Raw genomic sequence first — 21,229 nt, 5'->3', positions numbered from 1 at the left:
TAATCTACTGTGATTCAACATGCAGCGCCTGCTTGTTAGGGGGCGGTGTGTGTGTGTAATGGAATGAGAAGAGGGTTAAACCCCCCAAGTTCCAGCCTCACTTCCCTTCCCCCTCCCCACCAGCCAACCTTGCCGCACAGGAGACAGAATCTTCTATAAAAGCCCAAGGAAAGCGAAGTCCTTGACATCTCATACCCCTCCTACTTTTTCTGTGAGATGCCTTACTATTCAGTCTCTTCAGCCCCACTGACCTCTTAAAAGTAGATTTCATAACTGTAGTGATGGGAGCTCTTGAATCAACAATGCCTTTTCATTACGTTCCTTCCAAGCAAGTCCACTGATCACAAGACTTGGGGCAGAGCTTAGGCATGGGATCCTAGCTTCCAACACACTCCTTTATCCTGCACGCTCGGATACTTTCAATGGCAGGTTGTTCCCCCTTGGACTTAGGAGGCTCTGTCCCACTTTAAAGCAGAGAAGTGGCAGTATCCGACATTTCTTCCAAGTTGCTTAGGATTCCCAGCTGAAGGATGTCCACACATGGAAGCAGCCTTCATGTGAGCCTCACTTTGGTGGAGCAGGAGGTGCTTAACGCTCATCGCTACACTGCTTTCCATGCTGCATGCTTGGACGCTGGTGGTGTTTTTTTGTTTTTAGTCAGCCCTCCTGCCATATTTACACCCCCACCACATGTGAATATAATTCCCTGTTTCCTGGCATCCCCTCCAACATAACACCGATATTCCTTGTTTATTTGATTTAATCTGACTGGTGTTAAATCCCATCTCTAAATTAATTTATAATAATTTTCTTTTATTCTTATAGACAACATTTTCAGTGTAAGATTCTCCCATATTTCCCCCCAGCTTTGACTATCTATCTGCCCTGTTGTCTCCTTTTCCCACACCTCTTTTAATTTGTCTTCTTGATCCTCCATTTCTACTAATATTTTATCAATTTCACAGGTAGACAGCCCTCCTGCCAAACAGTACCATAAAATGCAACTCATAGCTCGTTCACAAAATGGCAGTGGACAGGGACTACCTAGCCATCTCCAGTCCAAAGGCCACACAGAACATAACAGGCTACATTCAGCCAGGGCCCATTGAAATTAATGAACCTAAGTTAGACGCGGCTGCTGACTTCAGCAGTTCTACTCTTGAGTAACAATTGTATTGATTACCACCCTATGTTTTCTTAAAAACCGAAGTCCAAAAGACAACAAGTGGGGGCATGCGAACTTATCTCAGTCCCATAAACAAGGCGACTATGACATACCACTGAGTGTGCCACAGATGCAGCAGATCTTGAGATGCGGTTCGCAATGGGGGCAGCGTGGTGGACACTTGAACTTCCCTAAGGAAAGGTGGGATGCAAAATATTTTAAATAAACTTCAGATGTGCATCTGATTTACCCTGATGTGATTAAACTACGGAAGGATTTTTCAGTACCAGCTCTCCTCTTACCACACCCTCCGGTTGTTTTCCCTTCTCAAGAGTTTTATTGTATGTTTTATGTTGTGCATTGCCTCGGGCAGCTTTTAAGAAGAAGGGTGGTTATCACATAAATGAAATTGTTTTTAACAAATAGTCTTGTTCCACCCCGAGCATGGTCCGTGAGGACGGGTTTCAAGGAAATGCAACTCTTGTATCCTTGTATCAGCTTCTTCATCATAGTCCAGCCCTTTAAGTCTAAGATTTCTCCGATTCCCCAGTACACATCTCCTGAGAGATTTAACTGGAATTCAGCTGAGTGGAGGTTAACCGGGCAGATTGCTTTGCAGCTGCATCAAGGGTTAATGCTGAGGCTGTGTCCCTGCCCCTTAGCGTCCACCGGGAAGCTGATTGGCAAATGCTCTGGCTTCTTGCCCTCCTGGACTTTGGCTAGGAGCAGAACTCTTGTCCGCTCTGTACAGCAGAAGCCAAGCAGGGTAAATAGTCCTAGACCCAGCAGAGACTAGCTGCTGCTTCTGCCGCTGGAGTCTGCCAAGTTTATCAACAGCTGCATCTGGTGAGAAGGTAAGGAGGACAATGGGTGGGTGGGGTGGTATTGCACTCCACCTAAGTCCCAGGAACTTAACGGAACAAACCTGAACCATCTTCCTCTGCATGGCTGCAACCCTGTGAATGGCAAGGTGTGCCGCTGATCAGTCCGTCTTGCAGTTCAGGAAGCTGGGGGGTGTCTAACGGGAAGAGCTGAAATCCGAGTGTGGTCTTGACACCTGAATAAACTTACTGTCTGCTTCAGCGCAAGTAGCAGCTGTTCTCTTCTTGAGGGAGCTGAAGTCACACATGCAAGACGGGAGTGGAGTTAGGAATTCAGGCTCCTAAGCTCCAACTCTGGAAGAGAAGACCCAGTTCCGGAATGTCTTAAAAGCTTGCTCTTTGAAATCTTGAGTTCTGTGTTGGCTTCAGCCACTGTGGCTGTGCCAATGCACAGATGCCCATCTCCTCTGCATCTGGTGGGCTCTCACCACTGGGTTTGAGAAGTGGCATACACACGGCATTAGCTGCATTCCACATCTATGCTGCTGTTTGTTCTGAAATAATTGTGGTTTGATGCATCTACCGCCAAACTAGCTTTGATCCAAATTGAGGGGGAGAAAGATCAGCCTAGCTGCATTTTAAGCCAGTAACATGTACAAAGCCTCTCTGCCTTTAACTGGACCCGAGATCTTTCACCCTGAGCCCGATTCGTACAACTTTCTTCCTCCCCTGGGGATGTCTTCACACTTGCCTTGGAACAAAGAGCCACTGGCAATCCAAGTTCCGCATCCTTTCTCTTTGAAATGGTGTCGGATCACAACCCAAAGTTTATGCAGAAGACCTATGGATCCATGTAGATGGGGCACCATAAAGTGACTGCAGAGGGTCTCTTGAGAGGAGGTGGGAATGTTTTTTTGTAAATATTTGGCCTGGTCTACACATGCAGTAGAATGAGGTGGCAAAACTCTGCGGCAGTAGAGTGAAATGTACAGCCCGCGGGTGAGAAAGAACATTTGTGATCACCTTTCATGTCCTAACAATACCCAAAGGGCCAGAGGATTTTCTATCCCTGCCCTAAAATTTAATTATACTGTAGTATCTACTAAAGAACAGTAGCCTAGCCAGTTCTGCATCTCTAGACATAATCACCTTTGACCCTCTGCTTTGCGAAAAGAGTGTGACCTCTGCTCTGTACCAGGTGAAGTAAAGGTATAAGGTAAAGGACCCCTGGTCAAGTCCAGTCAAAGCTAATAAGCCTGCAAGGTAAATCATACATAAGACTTAACACCTCAGACTGATCGGTGTTTATCCATGTGATCTCTGCGCTAGAAGTACTGCAGGAGTGAATGTGCTTATATTTAAATTACATTTAAAATAAAGACCGATAAGCATTACTATCATTTGCCACAACTGCTAGGACAAAGGGAAGAAATCTTAACTCACCATCCCTTATTTGGCCTGTCTAAGTGAATAGCAGACAGATGCTTATGAATTGTTTTTGAGCACACGAGTCCTCCCCTGACCTTTATGTGCTAGATGAAAATATAGAGCTGCATCATATGGTATGAAATGCGGGCCTCACGGTCCTTGACCCTGAACGGGACCAGGCCACTTACAAAACTGGGTTATGAAAGCTCCCCTGATCCTTGCATTCTGGAGCAAGGGGGAAATCCTCTAGTACCCAGCCACTGGAGTCTCAAATGTATGGACTGAGCTTCCGTGTGAGAGAAAGTCAGGCATTGAATTCCCCAAGAATTGAGCTGGAATTAATAAGGTACCGCTGTCTTATCCATGTCAGGTAGCAGATGTCAAATAGGTACCGTGCTTGTTGCTGGATTAGTTCAGATTTGGATTCGAGGCCGAACATAGTGCCTGCTGACAGAGATTTCCCAAAGGATACAGCACACTTGCATTTGTGGCTGTTGATTTTGTTTCACGATCCCAAACGAAGTCTGACAGCTAGGATGCCTTGCTTTGCTTCCCCATCTACTGCCTGGGGGTTGGGGGGAGCAAATGACAAGCTACTTTTGCAAACTCACAGCCTTGCACTCTTCATGAATTAGTCCAGAGTAGCTTTCTTTCAGCAACTTAAAAAGCAGAGACATCACCTTGCCAACAAAGGTCCGTATAGTTAAAGCCGTGGTTTTCCCAGTAGTGATGTATGGAAGTGAGAGCTGGACCATAAAGAAGGCTGATCGCTGAAGAATTGATGCTTTTGAATTATGGTGCTGGAGGAGACTCTTGAGAGTCCCATGGACTGCAAGAAGATCAAACCGATCCATTCTTAAGGAAATCAGCCCTGAGTGCTCTCTGGAAGGACAGATCCTGAAGCTGAGGCGCCAATACTTTGGCCACCTCATGAGAAGAGAAGACTCCCTGGAAAAGACCCTGATGCTGGGAAAGATTGAGGGCACACGGAGAAGGGGACGACAGAGGACGAGATGGTTGGATAGTGTTCTCGAAGTTACCAGCATGAGTTTGACCAAACTGCAGGAGGCAGTGGAAGACAGAAGTGCCTGGCGTGCTCTGGTCCATGGGGTCACGAAGAGTCGGACACGACTAAACAACAACAAGCTTTCTTTGCTGACAAGTTTCCCAGCACAGCTTAGAACTCCCTCTTCTCCCACAAGTATGCACGTAAAGAATGGCAGGGTCCTGTGCTTCTGTTGTTGCTTAACCACATGACATGTAAAGTATGAGGCCAAATGTGCACACACATTCTGTGGTTTAGTAATTGCTGGAAAGAATAGTTTGGGTGATTTTTATTTTAGTATTATAAATCAGTTGCTGGTGATGGTGTGGCAGTTGGTGAAATCCACGGAGGAATTAATTTCATACCCATTAGGGGTCTACCACAAAGGTGGGTCCAGCCAGCCTCACACAGTTGGGTTTTTGAAGCAACTTCAGAGCGCCTGGTGGTGAGCTTGGCTGACATGGAAACACACACAAACTCCTCACAACACCCCTGTGAGGTAGATAAGGACTGGGGAGTGTTACTAGCCCAAAGGCACCCAGTGAATTTCATGGCGGAAAAGGGATTTGCACCTGGGACACCCCAGTCCTAGCTGGTGACTCTAATCCAGGCATAGGCAAACTCGGCCCTCCAGATGTTTTGAGACTACAATTCCCATCATCCCTGACCACTGGTCCTGTTAGCTAGGGATCATGGGAGTTGTAGTCCCAAAACATCTGGAGGGCCGAGTTTGCCTATGCCTGCTCTATTCGCTACGACATGTTAATATTACCTAAGGAGGGATATTATTGGACTTCCACTCCCATCAGCTCCAGCCAGGGATGACTGGACTTGTAGTCTAGCAACAACTGTATAGACCCCCGGCTTAAAGTATATTAATATTCTATTGCGACGAGTCTGTATTAATTAGCCCGTTTTAAAACTTAAGAGGTTTTTGCTCTGTGCCTCAAATATATCTGCATAAAAGAGTACAACCCTACATTATGCCTATGTTTGTCCAAAGAACTAAGACACGAAGTTGGAAACCTGCTGCTGCTGTTGTTATCCCATCTAATCTCAGTCACACCCAGGCTTGTGGCTTAGTTTAGGGCAGGTCGCCATGGCAATTGCTAGAGCAGGAAGGATGTAGAGGAATGTGTGGCGTAAAATGTGTGTATGAGCCCCTGCTTAGAGCTGTGAGAACAACCAGGTCCTGCTCTTGGACTGCACTGCCAAATTCTCCCGCTAGATGCAATACCTCTGGAGAGAGTTTGCTTGCATCTACCTCAGAGAGTTAAGTGGTGATATATATACAAGGACAAGGCTGACTCCTCATGAGAGCACTGCAAGTCGCAGGATTTGATCTGGAAGATTCCCAATCCCTGGCTCCCCTGAGACTTGTAGCTTCTCCATCTCTGTGTTGAGCAGAGTTCGTCCAGATGCTGTAACTTATCATGTCCACAGGAAACCTAAGACTACATGCACAATGGGTGCAACTGAATGTCACACGAATACAATCAATCCATCAGCATAAGCATTTCTGCTTGCCACACAGAATGGTCTTCCCTCGACCCTCCAGACCAGTTCAGAGCTAAACCACATGGGAAACTGCTGTCAAATATAAATAACAAGCTTAAAGCTAGTTAATGCATGGAGGGGTGAAGATCACAGAGTTGTATTCCTAGACCTGGTTAGGTCACGTTCCCTCACCTCCATTTAGGAGGAAGTGTTATTAGATCTCCCTTCCTCCCACATTATGTTCCCAATCCACCAAGGATGCCTCAGTACCAGTTATTTGCTGTTGTTTTTAAAAAATAAAATACTCGCCACATGAGGTGAAAAATGTAGCATTACGTTTAGTTTGGCCCTTAGTGTGCTGGTTCGTTTACAATTACCTCTTTGGAAGAGCCTAAAATGGGTTAAAATATGTTGAGGATTAATTAAAGCATTTGTTTGTTTCCTCATCATCTCTTCCTATTACCTCAAAATATAGAAAGGACAATCTATTCTATGTATTTCTTACTGGCCCTTCACCATAAGGCCCAAGAATGGGTTATGTAACAACATTACTGTATATACCTGTATAAAAACAGATAAACAGCGACATTTTAAAAAACAAGTTAAACCATTACAAAATGATATAAATTCAGCCAAAGAGGTGGACCTCACAAAACAAAATACCTTAGCTGCCAAAGGCCAGGGTTGAGAATCTCCCAAGAGTGATTAACGTGACTGATTAGGTAACAGCAGAGTAGAACAATATCAACAGACAGCTTCGTTCTAGATTCAGAAGCCTACTGATTCTCAGGGATTGGGAATCTCCTGCCCTCCAGTACAGCCAATGATCTAGGACAGGGTTTCCCAAACATGGGCCTCCAGCTGTTGGACTACAACTCCCATCATCCAGTGGTCAGGGATGATGGGAGCTGTAGTCCAAAAAAACCACACACAACTGGAAACCCTGGTGTAGGGTAATAGGAGATGTAGTCCAGGAACACACCAGGTTTCCCACTAGAGCCTGGCCTATGTGATTAGGACAGATGGATCTTCCTTGTTGACCTGAAAACAAAAAGCAGAATTCAGCACTTACTTGTGCTCAGCCCACCTTGCCCATTTTCCCTTACCCTGCAGGTCTTCGTCGAGACTCTACTATGTTGTGTTGCTATGCGCTGCTCTTCAGTATCCTCTGGATTGTGGTGTGGTTCTTGCGCGACCGGCAGACGTTGAGCTCCTACAAGGACAAGTATGTCTTCATCACAGGCTGCGACACGGGTTTCGGGAACATGCTGGCCAAGCGCCTGGACAAGAAGGGCTTTCAGGTGCTGGCAGGTTGCCTAACCCAGAAGGGGGCTGATAACCTGCAGCGGTCCAGCTCGCCAAACCTGCGCACCATCCTGCTGGACGTCACCAACTCCGAGAGCATCTCTAAAGCCGTGCAGTGGGTGAAAGGTGAAGTGGGAGAGAAAGGTGAGTCTCTCGCCCCGGTAGAGATCCGGAGGGTGGGGGGCAGTGGGGTGAGTCAGGTCTGAGTGTGTGTTGTGCTTCTACAGAAAACACGGAGGAGAAAAGTCAAAGTTCTGGACACTGAAGTCAACTTTCTAAAACTGCAGCTTTCAGCCAATGCAGTACTAGCCAGAACAGGAAAAGCTCTTGAAAAGAGCAGGGTTTTGAGACTGCGTTACTCAAAAACACAGGGCAGCTTAACTGGCTGGGCACCAGTGTGCTTAAGGATTAAGACAGCAGCACAACTGCTAGTATAATTGCTGCTTTGCTGCTGTTGCTCCATTGGACCATTGATCCAGATAGCCCAATACTGTCAACAATGGCTGGCAGTGGCTTTTCATTGTTTCAGACAGGAGTATTTCCCCAGTCTCCTAGAGACTGAAACTAGGTCGTTCTGCATGCACGACATGTGCTCATTAATGCTCGAGTTGCAGCTTATTATTACTAGCTTTAATTTACAGTGTGGTGTACTCATTATATTGCGATCCCAACATAGGTCACAATTATACCCATTTTACAGGTAGGGAAGTGAGATAGAATAATGTATACTCTCATACCTTGGAAGTCAAATGGAATCCGTACCAAAAATCTGTTCGACTTCCAAAACATTCGAAAACCAAAGCACGGCTTCTGAGCCGCGAAAGCCTCATCGGACATTTGGCTTCCAAAAATTGTTCGGAAACCAGAAGAGTCACTTCCAGGTTTCGATCGTTCGGGAGCCGATTTGTTCGGGAGCCAAGGCATTCGAGATCCAAGGTATGACTATACTCTTAAACCCAGATCTCTAAGCTTCGGCTACAAGATGTTGGTAACAACTCAGCATTTTATCCCCCATAATAAACCTTTGCATACAAAACATCTCAGGCTTAATCTTTGATATCACCCGTTAAAAAGGGGTAGTAAGGCTGAATTTCCACCTGAAATTTTGGGAGAGACGCTGGCAAGCACGGTACACTGTACTAGGTCATTTGAGACAACAGTCTGACTCATTATAAGGCAACTTCGCGTAGCATCTTTTTTTCCCCACAGCGAAAAACACAGGATGCTATAAAGCCAAGGTGTGATCTGTCCCTTTTCCTCCTCCCCAATAATTCTCCCTCTCCAGGGCTCTTTGGCCTGGTGAACAACGCAGGTGTGGCCAACCCCATTGGCCCCACAGAATGGATGAGCGTGGAGGATTACCGCAAGGTCATGTCTGTCAACACCTTTGGGGTCATCGAGGTATCTCTGGCCTTCCTACCGTTGCTCAAACGGGCACGTGGCCGAGTGGTCAACACCTCCAGCGTCTTGGGTCGCCTCTCAGCCAATGGCGGTGGCTACTGTGTTTCCAAATACACCGTTGAGGCCTTCTCCGACAGCCTCAGGTAGGAGAACAGGTAGGGCTTTGCTTGTGCTCACCCCATAGTTGCGGTCAGGTTTCCCACATCTGATTCTCATAGCCCTTTGCTTCCTTGTATTCTCTTCCATCCCTTTTCCTCCTGCTTTCCTCATTTCCTCACATTCTCTCTCTCTTTTATATTTATATCCCACTTTTCCTCCAAGGAGCTCAAGCTCATGTAAATGATTCTCCCATTTTCCCATTTTATCCTTGCCACAACACTGCAAGGTTGGTTAGGCTGAGAGACCAAGATTACCCAATGACCTTCAGGGCTGAGGGAGGGGAATTTGAACCCTGGCTTCCCAGGTCCCCTTTCCTGACACCCTAACAACTGTGTGGCACTGATTCTACATTGCCCTCCATGGTAAGCCTACTTTATTCTAGTAGACATCCTCTCACAGGGCCAGCCCACTCATGAGGCAAAGTAAGGCAGTCGCTTCAGGTGGCAGAGCCGGGTCCAGGGAGCATGCAGCTAATTTGTACTGCTGCTTGCCACCTTCTCCATGCCCTTGCCTCCCGCCACCACAGCACAGTGGCGGGGGGTGGGGGGTTTGGGGGTGCAGCAGCACAGGTATGGCAGGGGAGGAAATGGCAGAAGAGAGTGGGCCTGGATCTGAGCAGAAAGAGTGGCCATAGGGATTGTTGCCCTCAAGCAACAACATGTCCTGGGCTAGCCCAGCCCCCTCTTCTTTAATATGGGGTGGACTTTGGTCTTTCATATTTCAGCAGTGCCCTGTGCCTGGCAAAAAAATTGGCACCCGCACCACTTGCCTTCTGTTCTGCTCAATTCTGTGGCACCCTATACACCTAGAAGTTTGCAGACATAGCCGGAATACTGCAGTTGACTTGCCGATCATAAGGTTGGAGGTTCGATCCCCTTGACGGGGTGAGCTCCCGTTGCTCTGTTCCAGCTCCTGCCAACCTAGCAGATCGAAAGCACACCAGTGCAAGTAGGTTAATAGGTACCTATGCGGCAGGAAGGTAAACGGTGTTTCCATGCGCTCTGGCTTCTGTCACAATGTTCTGTTGTGCCAGAAGTGGTTTAGTCATGCTGGCCATATGACCTGGAGAGCTGTCTGTGGACAAACGCTGGCTCCCTTGGACTGAAAGCGAGATGAGCGCCACAACCCCATAGTTGCCTTTGACTGGACTTAACCGTCCAGGGGTCCTTTACCTTTACCTTTTTACTGCAGCTGGAAGCAGTGTTCAGGTGAAAATAGACAAAGAAAGAAAAAAGTCCAGGAAAATCCAGATGTATGGCAACCTATGTCGGCAGTGTCAAAACAAAAACCTTTTTTAAAAAATAAAAAACCACCTCAACAACTTTTGACAATTCCTTCAGCCTCAAGCTCCTTTTATAGCTGAATTTTGCCAGCAGCCGGACTGCCAGAGGGGAGAAACACCTTAGATCAACTGCTCCTCCTGCTGGTGGGAAAGGAGTAGTATTTGCCTTTGGAAGGATAATGCCCAGTTCTGATGTGTTGTAGCTCATTCTGAGCCATGGATTTAGCATCACATCTGAACACAGTCAGTGTCCCACATCTAGAAAGGATGGGTTGTAGCCAACTAAGTGTTACTCAGAGTAGACCGCTTGAAATTAACGGGCTTAAATTAGTGGTTTTCAACAGGTCTACTGTTAGAGTGACTAATGTTGGATGGAACCCCATGGATTTCACACTTCTGCAATTGGGCAATGCATCAGTCCATTTGGTGCCTGTCCTCAGCATAAATTCCAGACCTCCACACTTCGAAACTAGATGCTGAGACAAAGCCCAATCTCAAGCTATGCCTTTTCAGATCTCGTTCTACACACTCTGCAGCTTCAACCTAGGGGAAGCCAATTCAGTCTCTTCCCATCCTGCAGTTCAGCGAGTCTCAGCATGGCACTCCCATCCAAACAGGTGGAAGCGATCTTCTGTTCTGGTTGCCAATTAATTAGTGTATCAATTCTCTGCATCACCACCCTGGGCTAAACCAGAACCTAACAGGAGAGCACGAGTGAAATCACATAACAGGTGGCAGTATACAGTATACATTAAATCAGTTTTTTTTAAAAAGCGGATCTTTAGATATGGAAGGGTGCAAGAGGCTTCTTCATCGCCTTTTCCATCTTGTGTTCCCATACCACAGCTGCTACAATTGCCAGGAAGGAGAAGGTTCACTGATAATGGCTTTTACCCAGGTTTTCATCCAGGTTCTAGCAGTGCAATCACGCTAGGGCTCCGAATTATTTTAAGCTGCGACGTAAAGTAATATAGGAAAAAGGAATTGTTTTGATGACAAAAGTCAAGTGTGGCATCACAGAGGGGCAGATTTCCCACAACAGGAAGCTGCTTGGGTGTTGAGCTTCCCTCTTTGTGCTGGCCGAACATTGGAGTTGCCAAGTTTTTTTTTTTGCTGGCAGCAATCCTGTACTTTTAGCCACTGCACAATAATAGGTTCAGCAGTTGCATTTCCCCCATAATAGAAATAAAGAGCCCTAAGCTTATTTTATGCAAAAAGTAAAGGTAGAAGCCCAGACAGTAAAAAAAGGTGGAAGACATATGTACACAGACACATGTTCACGATCACTTGATATAGGCTGTGTTTACCTTTACAGTTGCAATCAAATTTATTCAACCCCTCTCCATTGCAAATCAGGTTTATTGTCAGAATTGACAGACTTTCAGCTGTTTGCAATGAGCAAATCAAACAAAAAGCAATGGAAATAGCTCTACACAAAGGATGCTTCAAGCGGTTTGCCCAAATTCAGCTGAAATTGCAACATACTGGCGTCTCCAGTCTCGCTATTATTCAACCCCTTCATGGCAAGCTCATGGAGTGTGTTCCTAATCCTTGCAATGGTGAGTATGGAATATGAAACTCCTCTTTTTTTCTCTTTTTTAGGAGGGATATGTACCATTTTGGGGTAAAGGTCTCTATTGTGGAGCCGGGCTTCTTCAAGACGGCTGTGACCAACCTTGAATCAATAGAAGCCTCCTTAAGGCTACTCTGGGACCGATTGAGCCCCGAGACTCGGCAGAGCTATGGTGAAGACTTCTTTCCAAACTGTGAGTACCAGTGCAGCCACTGACTGCTGGAGGGAAAGCAAGGTTAGATCTTGTTTCTGAAATACAGGGCCGTTAGCTGTACAAAAGAACAGAACAGGCACAGAGCAGCAAGAACCTAATTCAAGCCCTAGCACAAGAATGGCTAACCTAAGTTTCCAGACCCAAAATGATCAAGGGTCTGGAAACTAAGCCTTATGAGGAACGCTTGAAGGAGCTGGGTATGCTTAGCCTGGAAAAGAGGAGACAGAGGGGAGATATAATAGCCATCTTCAAATGCCTTAAGAGCTGTCACATGGAAGAGGGAGAATGCTTGGAGGTTTTTAAGCAGAGGCTGGATGGCCATCTGTCATGGATGCTTTAGCTGAGATTCTTGCATTGAAGAGGGTTGGACTAGATGACCTTGGGTCCCTTCCAATTCTAAGATTCTATGATTCTAACCTGTGGCCCTCATGAAGCTGCTGAACTACACCTCCCATAGACCCAGACTATCAGCCATGCCGGCCAGGACTAATGGAGGATGGAGTCCAACAACACATGGAAGGCCAATTTTCCTATCCATACTATTTCTCCCCTACACCTCATTAAAAGTAAAGGTAAAGGGACGCCTGACCATTAGGTCCAGTCGTGGCCGACTCTGGGGTTGCGGCTCTCATCTCGCTTTACTGGGTCATGTAAAGCGGCGCTCATCCAGCTTCTGGGTCATGTGGCCGGCATGACTAAGCTGCTTCTGGTGAACCAGAGCAGCGCACGGAAACGCCGTTTACCTTCCCGCCACAGCGGTGCCTATTTATCTACCTGCACTTCGTGCTTTCCAACTGCTAGGTTGGAAGGAGCATGGACCAAGCAACGGGAGCTCACCCCATCGTGGGGATTCGAACCGCTGACCTTCTGATCGGCAAGTCCTAGGCTCTGCGGTTTAACCCACAGCGCCACCCGTGTCCCTATACACCCAATTACTTGCAGCAAATTCCAACCCTGTTTCAGCTTCTTCTTTTTAACCATCACTTTTATCTTTCATCTGTCAGCTCCTAAGCAGCATAATCCTGCCATGGTTTCTCCATGGTTCAAGTATGTGCTTTAGTTCCTTGGTAGAGGCTCCCAACACGAGCTAGCGCTGGATCCCTAAACCCACACTACAACTTGCTAGGACTGCTGGCGCTTGCAGAGTTCCCTTCCTCCATCCTTCCTTTGGTGGTAATGTCTTGGCATGCACAACTTCTCATATTGAGGTGGGAGGGAGGGAAGACACATACTCTAAGCTCAAGCTAATCTTTCACCTTCTAAGACTGGAGCTGGGCAGCTCGGCTCAGGCATGAAGACATCTGCCAGTTTCATAATGGGGCTTATAAAAGGATCAAATCCTTGGTGTACACTTATTTAGAGGCATGGGATTAGGGGAAAATCAACTGCCACAGGAGAGAGGTGACTGCATTTTTAATTTCCTCACTGCATTCTTATACCCCCCCTCCCCACACAACTAAGGAGCTCAAGGTTTTTCCATCTCCATGTTATCCTCACAACAACCCCATGAAGTAGATTAGGCCAAGAGACAGTGAATGGTCACCCACTGAGCTTCTTGGAGGAGTGTGGATTCGAACTCTGGTCTCCCAGGTCACAGTCAAACACTTTTAACCGTTACACCACACTGTGCCTCTGTTCAGATAAGAAGAGGTCATGTCCCCTGGGCAAAACCAACACGTGGTGCAATCCGAGATACATGTTTCGTAATGCACGCAGAGCCTGTTACTAGTTCCTCTGAGTTTAACAATGTTCCGAAAGCCATCAAAGTACTCTGGAGCCATAGGGTTACATACACTCCAAAAAAAAAAAAGGATTGTGCAGATGTGACTTCCAACACAGATGCAAATTTTAAAAAATGCCAAGCATGTGCATAAAAGTTCTGATTTCGATCTGAAGTACTAGGTCCAAGACCAGGGGAACCAGGGGTGAGGAGGAGGAAGAGGGTAGATAGTAATTAGGATGGATGCACTGGGCAGGCAAAGGTAAGCAGGCAGGCAGTTCGTAAAATGGTCCCTCTTTGTGTTTTTGATGACTGCAATTATACTTGCCTCTCAACAGACCTGAAAGTCCAGAAGTTCATCATGAACATCATCTGCGACCCAGACCTCAGCAAAGTGACCAACTGCATGGAGCATGCCCTTCAGGCCAAATACCCTCGCACCCGCTATAGCGCTGGCTGGGATGCCAAGTTTGTGTGGCTGCCAGTCTCTTATCTACCTGCCTTCATGGTGGACATTGTTTTGGCTACCATCCTACCCAAGCCAGCCCATCGGGCTCGCTAGACTCCCCGAACCTCACACCTCGCCTCTCTCCAGGACCAAGCCTGTGAACCAGCTGTCAATCAGACAGACCACATTTCTTCGCAAGAACTATGAAGAAATAAAAGTGTCATTGTCAGTAGGAAAAAAGCTGTTTGCCCAGCCTGCTTGCTCCTCTTCCGCAGATCAAAGGGTGTTATGGAAACTTTCAACAGTACTCCAAAAAAGCATGATTATTGTAGATCATGGTGTTTCTAAGCCAGGCACCAACCATATAGAAGGGAACAATAATCCAGACTGGGAGCACGATCAGGGAGAAACCACACTTGCAGCTTTCATTGTGAGCTGGTCAACCAGTGCAAAATTAGAAGCAGAGGATATTGCAGCAGCTGAACTGTCTAGGGAAGTGGTTTTTTAAAGGTTTCTAAAGCAACATTTTGTAAGAGATGCTCCTGACAGTTTGGCATTGAATCCTCGAAGGTTGAGGATCAAGAGAACGCTATACAGGGCAGTTGCTGAGGGTGATGGGCTTTTACATTAGCCCACGAAATTCATAGCACTTTCACGAGTCAACACATTACAGGGCAATAGTTGCAGAGTACGGAAGCGGATTCAGGGAAGCTCAAACTCTTCTTTCTCTTCCAACCCCCCCCCCAAACTTCCAAAGGACCTCAGGGATTAACCCAGACTATATAGCTTGGAAGTTAGATGTTTCAGCCATGTGAGACACCAGGTGGCACCCTGGAGGGGGCCCAGGGCTGTTTAAATGCATGCGGGTAGTTAAAATCGCCCGCAAGAAATGCAGCCTTTGATATAGAAAAGGCTCCTCATCTCATCTTAAGATGGCCAGGATCTACTTGGAAAGGGGATAGATAAATTTAGTTAGCTAACACGCATAAAAAGACAACTGTACCCCAGTTGAATATGCGCAACTGAGAGGGGCTGGTCCTGTGCAGAGGCAGAGCGTATCACATATGCAGAATTAGGGAGTCAGAATTTTCAGCCAAGCTGAAACCCTTCATCTCTCCACTGCAGCAGTAGAGCACGGGTCTTTCCCCCAAAGGTGCGAAGACATCCCAGCTGCAAGGAGCTGAGCAAGCAGGACCAGTGAAGCACAAAATGAGGGGAAAGCAACAAGACCTGTACTGTATTGCTTTCTTTTGTCTTATTTGGGGCCTCAATCAATGGCACAGTTAGCCCCAAAGCGTAGGTTTTTAGATGGACATCACTACTGAAGCATGCGTGCACTCATTCGTAATTTTGGAGAGGCAGGATACCCAAAGACATAAAAAGCATGAATAATCCTACCATAAATGCATAACTGTGCTTTGCGTAAGAATGCATGGTTATTCATCACATGAGAATACTGAAATAGCTGGTGGCTAGGGGATTATTATTATTATTTGCAAAGAAGAAGAGCTCATGTGTTCTCCAGAATAGCCATAGTTCCCTTTCCTGTGACCTCAACCCAGGGAGATTTCAGCTACACAGAAGTTCCTCCTAGCAGGCTGCAAATTACTTATTCATCACAGCAGACAACTCAGCCCAAGTTCTGTCTGCTTTTGTAGGCTACGTTAAAGGTCAGAATGGCAATATATTGACACAGTTGAGATAATACAAGGGTAAGTAAACTGCAGCTGCAGTGCGAATTAGAAAAATCCCTGCCACACCCTCCAAAAGGTTCTGGACAGAACATGGGAGTAAAAGTGATCCATTGCCCAGAACTAAAGGCCAGTTAAAAACCAGGAGCAGGTAAGGAGATGATAGAAGTTTAAGATTATAGAGTGATTTGCTTCCAGAGAAATCGAAGAGGCATCAGGAAGATTTAAATACGTAATGACAAACGCAAGGAAATTTCTGTTTGAAGCTTGCCATCTATCTACAATGCAGACAAATGCAAAATCAGGATGGAGATAGCACATAAATAAGCCAGAACACATGGGAGAAACAATGTCTTTATTTTCCAAATAATGAATTACTGGCTAAAAAAACAAAATCCCCACAATTTTCCATCCCGTTGTGGTTTCCAAAACAACTATGCTCACTTGATTAAACAGACAGTCTTTCCAAGGGGGGGGAAAGGAGCATCCTAAAGTATATAAGCAGTCTACTTATTAGGTGAGGTGTCGGGGGGAAATGCTGCAGGTCCAGAAGTCTTGAAGATTGAATCTGGGAGAAGCAAAAGTTCAAAGGTTCTTGCTCTGGCCTATGAAAGGGACTAAGAAAATTTGCTGGAATACAATAGCAGTCGTTTATCACAAGATGCTCACTAGATCGTGAAGTATAGCATGAAAGCTAATGCAACTTTTGAAGTAGGAATGGAGTGTTGAATGAGGCACAGAAGATAGGAACTTTGAGGGAAACATCCCATTAGGGGATTGGGGTGGGGGGAGATAAGGCAACGTGTGAATCCTTGGGAGGGTGGCATATGTGTTCAAGAAAGGGAACAGAAGAGGAGACATTCACCCAGCGCCTGTTCTACAGGCATATATAATGGTCAGTTGTACCCCCAGAAAAAGGAGACAGAAATATCCCAGGGGTTCTGTGATTGCTGCTGCAGTAACCAGATGTGATAAGATGAGATGCGGCTACATAACCTCGTAGCCACTGCGGATTCCTTTCATGAGACAACAAGCAAAAATGATGCCCAGGAGCTGAGGAAAGAAGTTACAAGAAAATTGTATCAGCTGTGAGGTGTAATTTGCAAGTAAGTGAATGTTTCACTACACAGTGGCCCTACAAGGAATAGAGCCCATGCAACCACTTCTCCCATCCTTTCCTAGGGTGTGCGCGTGTGCAAGAAATTTTTCCTGCTCAGCTCTTTGAAATGTGCCACCAAATTTGCTTAACTTTTACATGCAGAGCCGTTATTTGCTTACTTGCTGCATGCAAAGCAGATACTCTCCTATGGAGCTTTAGGTCTCCACTTCAGGTGATTGTTTAGGCAGTCATAACTTTGCAGGCAAGGGGAACTGGCAGCAAGGCAATCCCTCTACAGTCCAAACAGTTCAAGCCTGCATTGGCACATGCCACAGGAACCAGTTATATAGCTCACAAGCTACTTTTGTTTACTCAGGTAGCCCATTTCCCCGTAACAATCCCCATGCCCCGAGCTCTGCACTAGACTGCCAAATGAAGGGCACAATCCACCACGGTTGTAATGACAGCAAGCAGTACCGGTATCTCTCCAGTGCTTGCAATTTGCTTTAGTGAATCAAACGTGGGCCAACACATTTCTACCGCCCACAGTATAGACTTGACAAGCTGGGGGAATATTCTGAGCTAGAGCAAAGTGGCATGGAAGAGCTCTGCAGAACACTAGTAGCATTACTTCGCAGCTTAACACTACACACTAGTCTGCTAGTCAGCAGTACAGATGGGACACAGGATACAACGCAACACTCTGTGTACATCAGATGCACATTGGATTACTGAATCACAAGTTCTACATGGAATGGACCTATGGTGCCAAGTTCAAGTATCTTCTCCTTTTGTTTGGATGACAGGGGGAGCCGTTTCTAAACCTTTTAAGACTGTGAACAAAACTCTGGAGAAATAGGTGGGCAATGCTTGGGTGAAGTCCCAAAAGCAGGCTTGCCCAGAAGCCACAAGTTGGGTTTCAGAGTCCTGCAGATTCCATTGCTGCTAACTAAAGATACTAAAATCCAGGATGATGGAAATATTTAACCCAGATCACTTATCCGGGTTGAAAGATCCAGATGTTAATGTCAAAACTTCTTTTTAAAAAAGAAAAGCACTGAATAGAGACAGATCTGTAGTTACTAGTTTGCCCCAGCATAACAACATCATGGTGCAGATGTGCATGTATGCGCACCCAGCCACCCACCCACCCACCCACCCACAGTTCCCCATAATCTATTATAATTCTTGGTACCTCAAAGAAGGCAATGCCCAATGCCACTCCAGCCACAATGATGATGTGTTTTCTCAACCAGGCTTCTATTTTTGTTACACAGCCCTGCAGGGAGAGAGGGAACAAGGTTTTATAGCATCCGCCCAAACCCTCATGCTAGGAACAAAGCTCTCCTTCCCCAGCACTCATCCAATCATACCTCCTGGTTGATTTTTTCTACGGTTGGATTACTTTGGCAATCGGTGTCATTGTGTTTGCAGCAGGATGAAGGTATATTTGAGGGCGTAGTTCCGTTAAACCAATCCGTGTAATTGGAGGCTCCACAACAGCTATACTACAATTGGAGAGAGATGAGGGTGGGAGAGAGAGATTAGTATCTTCCAGGCCAACAGGGATTGTTAACTCCCAGAACGGAGAACATTTCCTTAACATACCCAAGTATTCTGCATGGTAATCCATCCATCACTCCCATTTTGCAAATAGGGAACAGAGGGCAACTGTAGTGATCTGCACAAAACTACCCGTTGAATCACTGAATCCAGGTTCAAGTTCAACAGCCTTTAATAACAATGTAAGAGCCTTCCTGGATCAAGCCAAAGACCCATTATAGTTCAACAGCCTACTACTATCACTGCGGCCAATCAGATACCCATAGGAAGCAGGCAAGCACTCTCTTCCCACTTGCGATTCCCAAAAACTGATATTCAGAGGCATGCAGAGTATGTATTTTTTGTCCACCCTGAATATTCCAATGATCAGCTCCATTTGATGTCTTGAGTTCTAATGTTATGAGACAGAAAAGCTTCTCCATTCTCTTTCTCCACACCAGGCATCAACGTACACATGCCCCCTCCTCAGTTGCCTTTTCTCAAAACTGAAAACCACATGTCATAACCATTCACCGTAGGCGAATTGCGCCACTGCCTTGATAATTTTGGTTGCCCTTTTCTAAAACATTTCTTTGTTATTTCGCCATCTCATTTGCACCGATGGCAGCTTCAATTTCGTCAAAAACCAGTACAGGGGCTGCACCGTCATTCGTCTTGATAGAGTCTAATTTCCTCTGGTCGTCCATTCTGCTTTGCGCCCATCCTCTTTATCAATTATGTAGACTGTCAACCATGAAAATAGCATACTGTTGAAGAACAACTATCTCCACCAGGTTCCCTTTCACCGTCTTTTTACTATACCCCTCATTTTCGGGAAGTTTCTTTTTTTGAATTCAAATGTGACTTCTATTGGTCTTTGTTGGCAATTGTCCATTTACATATACCAATCAATGTAAGTTTATTGTTTTAGCCAAAGGCCATAACAAATCTGCAGCAACAGTACCAATAAAACAATACGGATCATACAGCCAACATTAACAGAGAGGTTACCAGAGATACCAAATCCAGCTTGATTTCAAATTAAACCTCTGAATCACCAATTTATAGTGATTTAATCTAACTCCTTTTTCATTGTTGTTGTTCTTTTGCAGTGTTACAAAGCTGTTATTGCCACCCCAAAAGAAACTGGACCATTTCTGCCTGGTTGTACCTGCTTGCTTGTGTAGACAAAGGTTTCAGAAAGCAATCTCTTGTGTGGAACCAGCAGCATTTCAGAGGAATCTACCCTGAAGGCCCTGGCTTTCTACAATCTACCTAATAACTTAGATTTTGCTTCCAGGACCTTCCATTTATTTCCCCATGTCACTGGCACCAACATGCACCATGACCACTGATTCCACCCCAGCACTGATTCAACCTTTCAGTGGTTGACTTACTGTCTTTAAAGAGGAAAGGGGGATATTAACACAACAATGCCATTTTTAAAATGGGAGGATCTAATGTACCAACAGATCCATATCTCCAAGACAGCTTTACTTGGCAAAACTATTATAATACTGAGGGCACTTTCAGAAGGAGTCTGTGATATGACATGGGGATCTGCCGAGAAGTGAAGAATCCCATTGGGTACACCTTGGCCCTTGAAAATGTTCAAAGTTACCCTTCAAATTATGGGTGGGGTTTTGTTCCCAGCTCTTAGCAGAAGATGCCATCAGAAAACAAGGACGATCCCCTGCCAGCATTGCCTCCCCAACAATTAGATCTAGGAAGCAGGCCTTCTATGTTACACTCACCTTCTGCTGCATGTCATCCAACAAATTCTTAACTTCTTTATTACTTTTGTAGACTGCTATTTCTGCCCTGATTTCTTTGTCAATCACCGTTTTGATCTGGAAGAGGAAGCAAGCAGAAAAGGAAAGGGAAGAATTAAATTTAGGACATCTGATGAGGGTGACTAAGCCTCCTTAAGATTTAGCCAAGACCAAAAACATGGGTAAATTAAGCGTGCCTGAGGAAGTTCCTCCCCTTGTGAGAACATGAGGAACTTCTGGATGAATTCTCTAGTGATGGTCTTCAATCTCAGGGTCAATCCAGTGATTTTTTTAAAAAGTGTTTCTCTTTAGATATTCCCTCTGCCTATCTCTCTCTAGAGCAGGTGTGACCAACATACAACTTCTATTTGTTGCTGGGACGCTCAACTCTCATCAACCTCATCCAGGAGGGCCAATGGCAGAAGCGAGGGATGTTCTAGCTAAAAATCACCTGCTGACCAAACAAACTGGCTAAGATGTGTAAGAATGTGTCAAATAAATGTTGGGAATGCAAACATGCTGAAGGGTCATTTTATCCTATGTAGTGGACATGTATAAAACGCTAAAGACTTTTGGGAAATGATACATAATGAATTGAAGAAAAAAATTCAAGTTGGTTATTCCCAAAAGCCCCGAAGCTTTTCTACCAAAGGATAATAGGGATGGAGGTCCCAAAAAGGATGGTTCAGCTATTCATTTATGCAACAGCAGCAGCCGCCAGAATCCTGTACACGCAGAAATGGAAAGGAGGAGAGGTACTAACCAAAGAGGAATGACTTCAAAAGTTTAATGGACTATGTGGAAATTGTGAAATAGCAGATCAAAGTGACAAACTGTTTATGGAAGAGTGGAGACCCTCTGAAGAACTGCTACAGTCAAATTAAAACGTGGGCGGGGGGGGGAAACATGGTGCTGCGCTCAGAGCGCTCTGTGAAGGTGGCAGTGCTGGCCTTCGCTTCGGGGCTGCTGGTGGGTTGGCAGGCAAACAGGGCGCGGAGGCGCTACCTCGACTGGCAGAAGAAGCGGCTGCAGGACCAGCTGGCGGTCACGCAGAAGAAGCTGGACCT

At 45.8% G+C, this 21,229-nt stretch overlaps 3 protein-coding genes across 6 annotated transcripts in view; 1 reads left to right on the top strand and 2 right to left on the bottom strand.

Moving 5' to 3' along the window:
• Positions 1-7,169, bottom strand: part of ITGA7 (integrin subunit alpha 7) — a 95,702-nt gene extending 88,533 nt beyond the window's left edge. Inside the window, exons 1-2 of one of the 4 annotated variants that reach the window (XM_083489890.1) lie at positions 7,063-7,169; positions 1,279-1,356 (exon numbers count right to left, since the gene is read on the bottom strand). Coding sequence is in view for 2 of the 4 variants with exons in the window: in XM_083489888.1 (XP_083346014.1) it covers positions 1,279-1,356; positions 1,468-1,526 (137 nt within the window). In the remaining 2 variants the exon portion in view is untranslated. Of the gene's footprint in view, positions 1-1,278; positions 1,357-1,467; positions 1,542-2,090; positions 2,276-7,062 lie in introns of those variants that run through there. The other 3 variants (XM_083489891.1, XM_083489880.1, XM_083489888.1) reach the window with 3 other exon arrangements.
• Positions 7,090-16,223, top strand: RDH5 (retinol dehydrogenase 5; the record flags this gene model as incomplete). Its single annotated transcript, XM_083490431.1, has 4 exons — positions 7,090-7,405; positions 8,547-8,805; positions 11,706-11,869; positions 13,949-16,223. The coding sequence occupies 4 exons, from the start codon at positions 7,090-7,092 to the stop codon at positions 14,170-14,172; spliced, it is 963 nt and encodes a 320-aa protein (XP_083346557.1). The 3' UTR covers positions 14,173-16,223.
• Positions 16,086-21,229, bottom strand: part of CD63 (CD63 molecule) — a 19,174-nt gene continuing 14,030 nt past the window's right edge. Inside the window, exons 5-8 of the mRNA XM_083490457.1 lie at positions 20,145-20,240; positions 18,222-18,356; positions 18,044-18,127; positions 16,086-16,802 (exon numbers count right to left, since the gene is read on the bottom strand). Coding sequence (XP_083346583.1) covers positions 16,737-16,802; positions 18,044-18,127; positions 18,222-18,356; positions 20,145-20,240 — 381 coding nt within the window. The 3' untranslated portion in view covers positions 16,086-16,736. The remainder of the gene's footprint in view (positions 16,803-18,043; positions 18,128-18,221; positions 18,357-20,144; positions 20,241-21,229) is intronic.

Source organism: Podarcis liolepis, assembly GCF_965112155.1.
Source record: "Podarcis liolepis genome assembly, chromosome: 2".
NCBI classification, from domain to species: Eukaryota; Metazoa; Chordata; class Lepidosauria; order Squamata; family Lacertidae; genus Podarcis; species Podarcis liolepis.
Note: the sequence above shows the minus strand (reverse complement) of the source record. Positions and strands in the feature narration are given on the sequence as shown.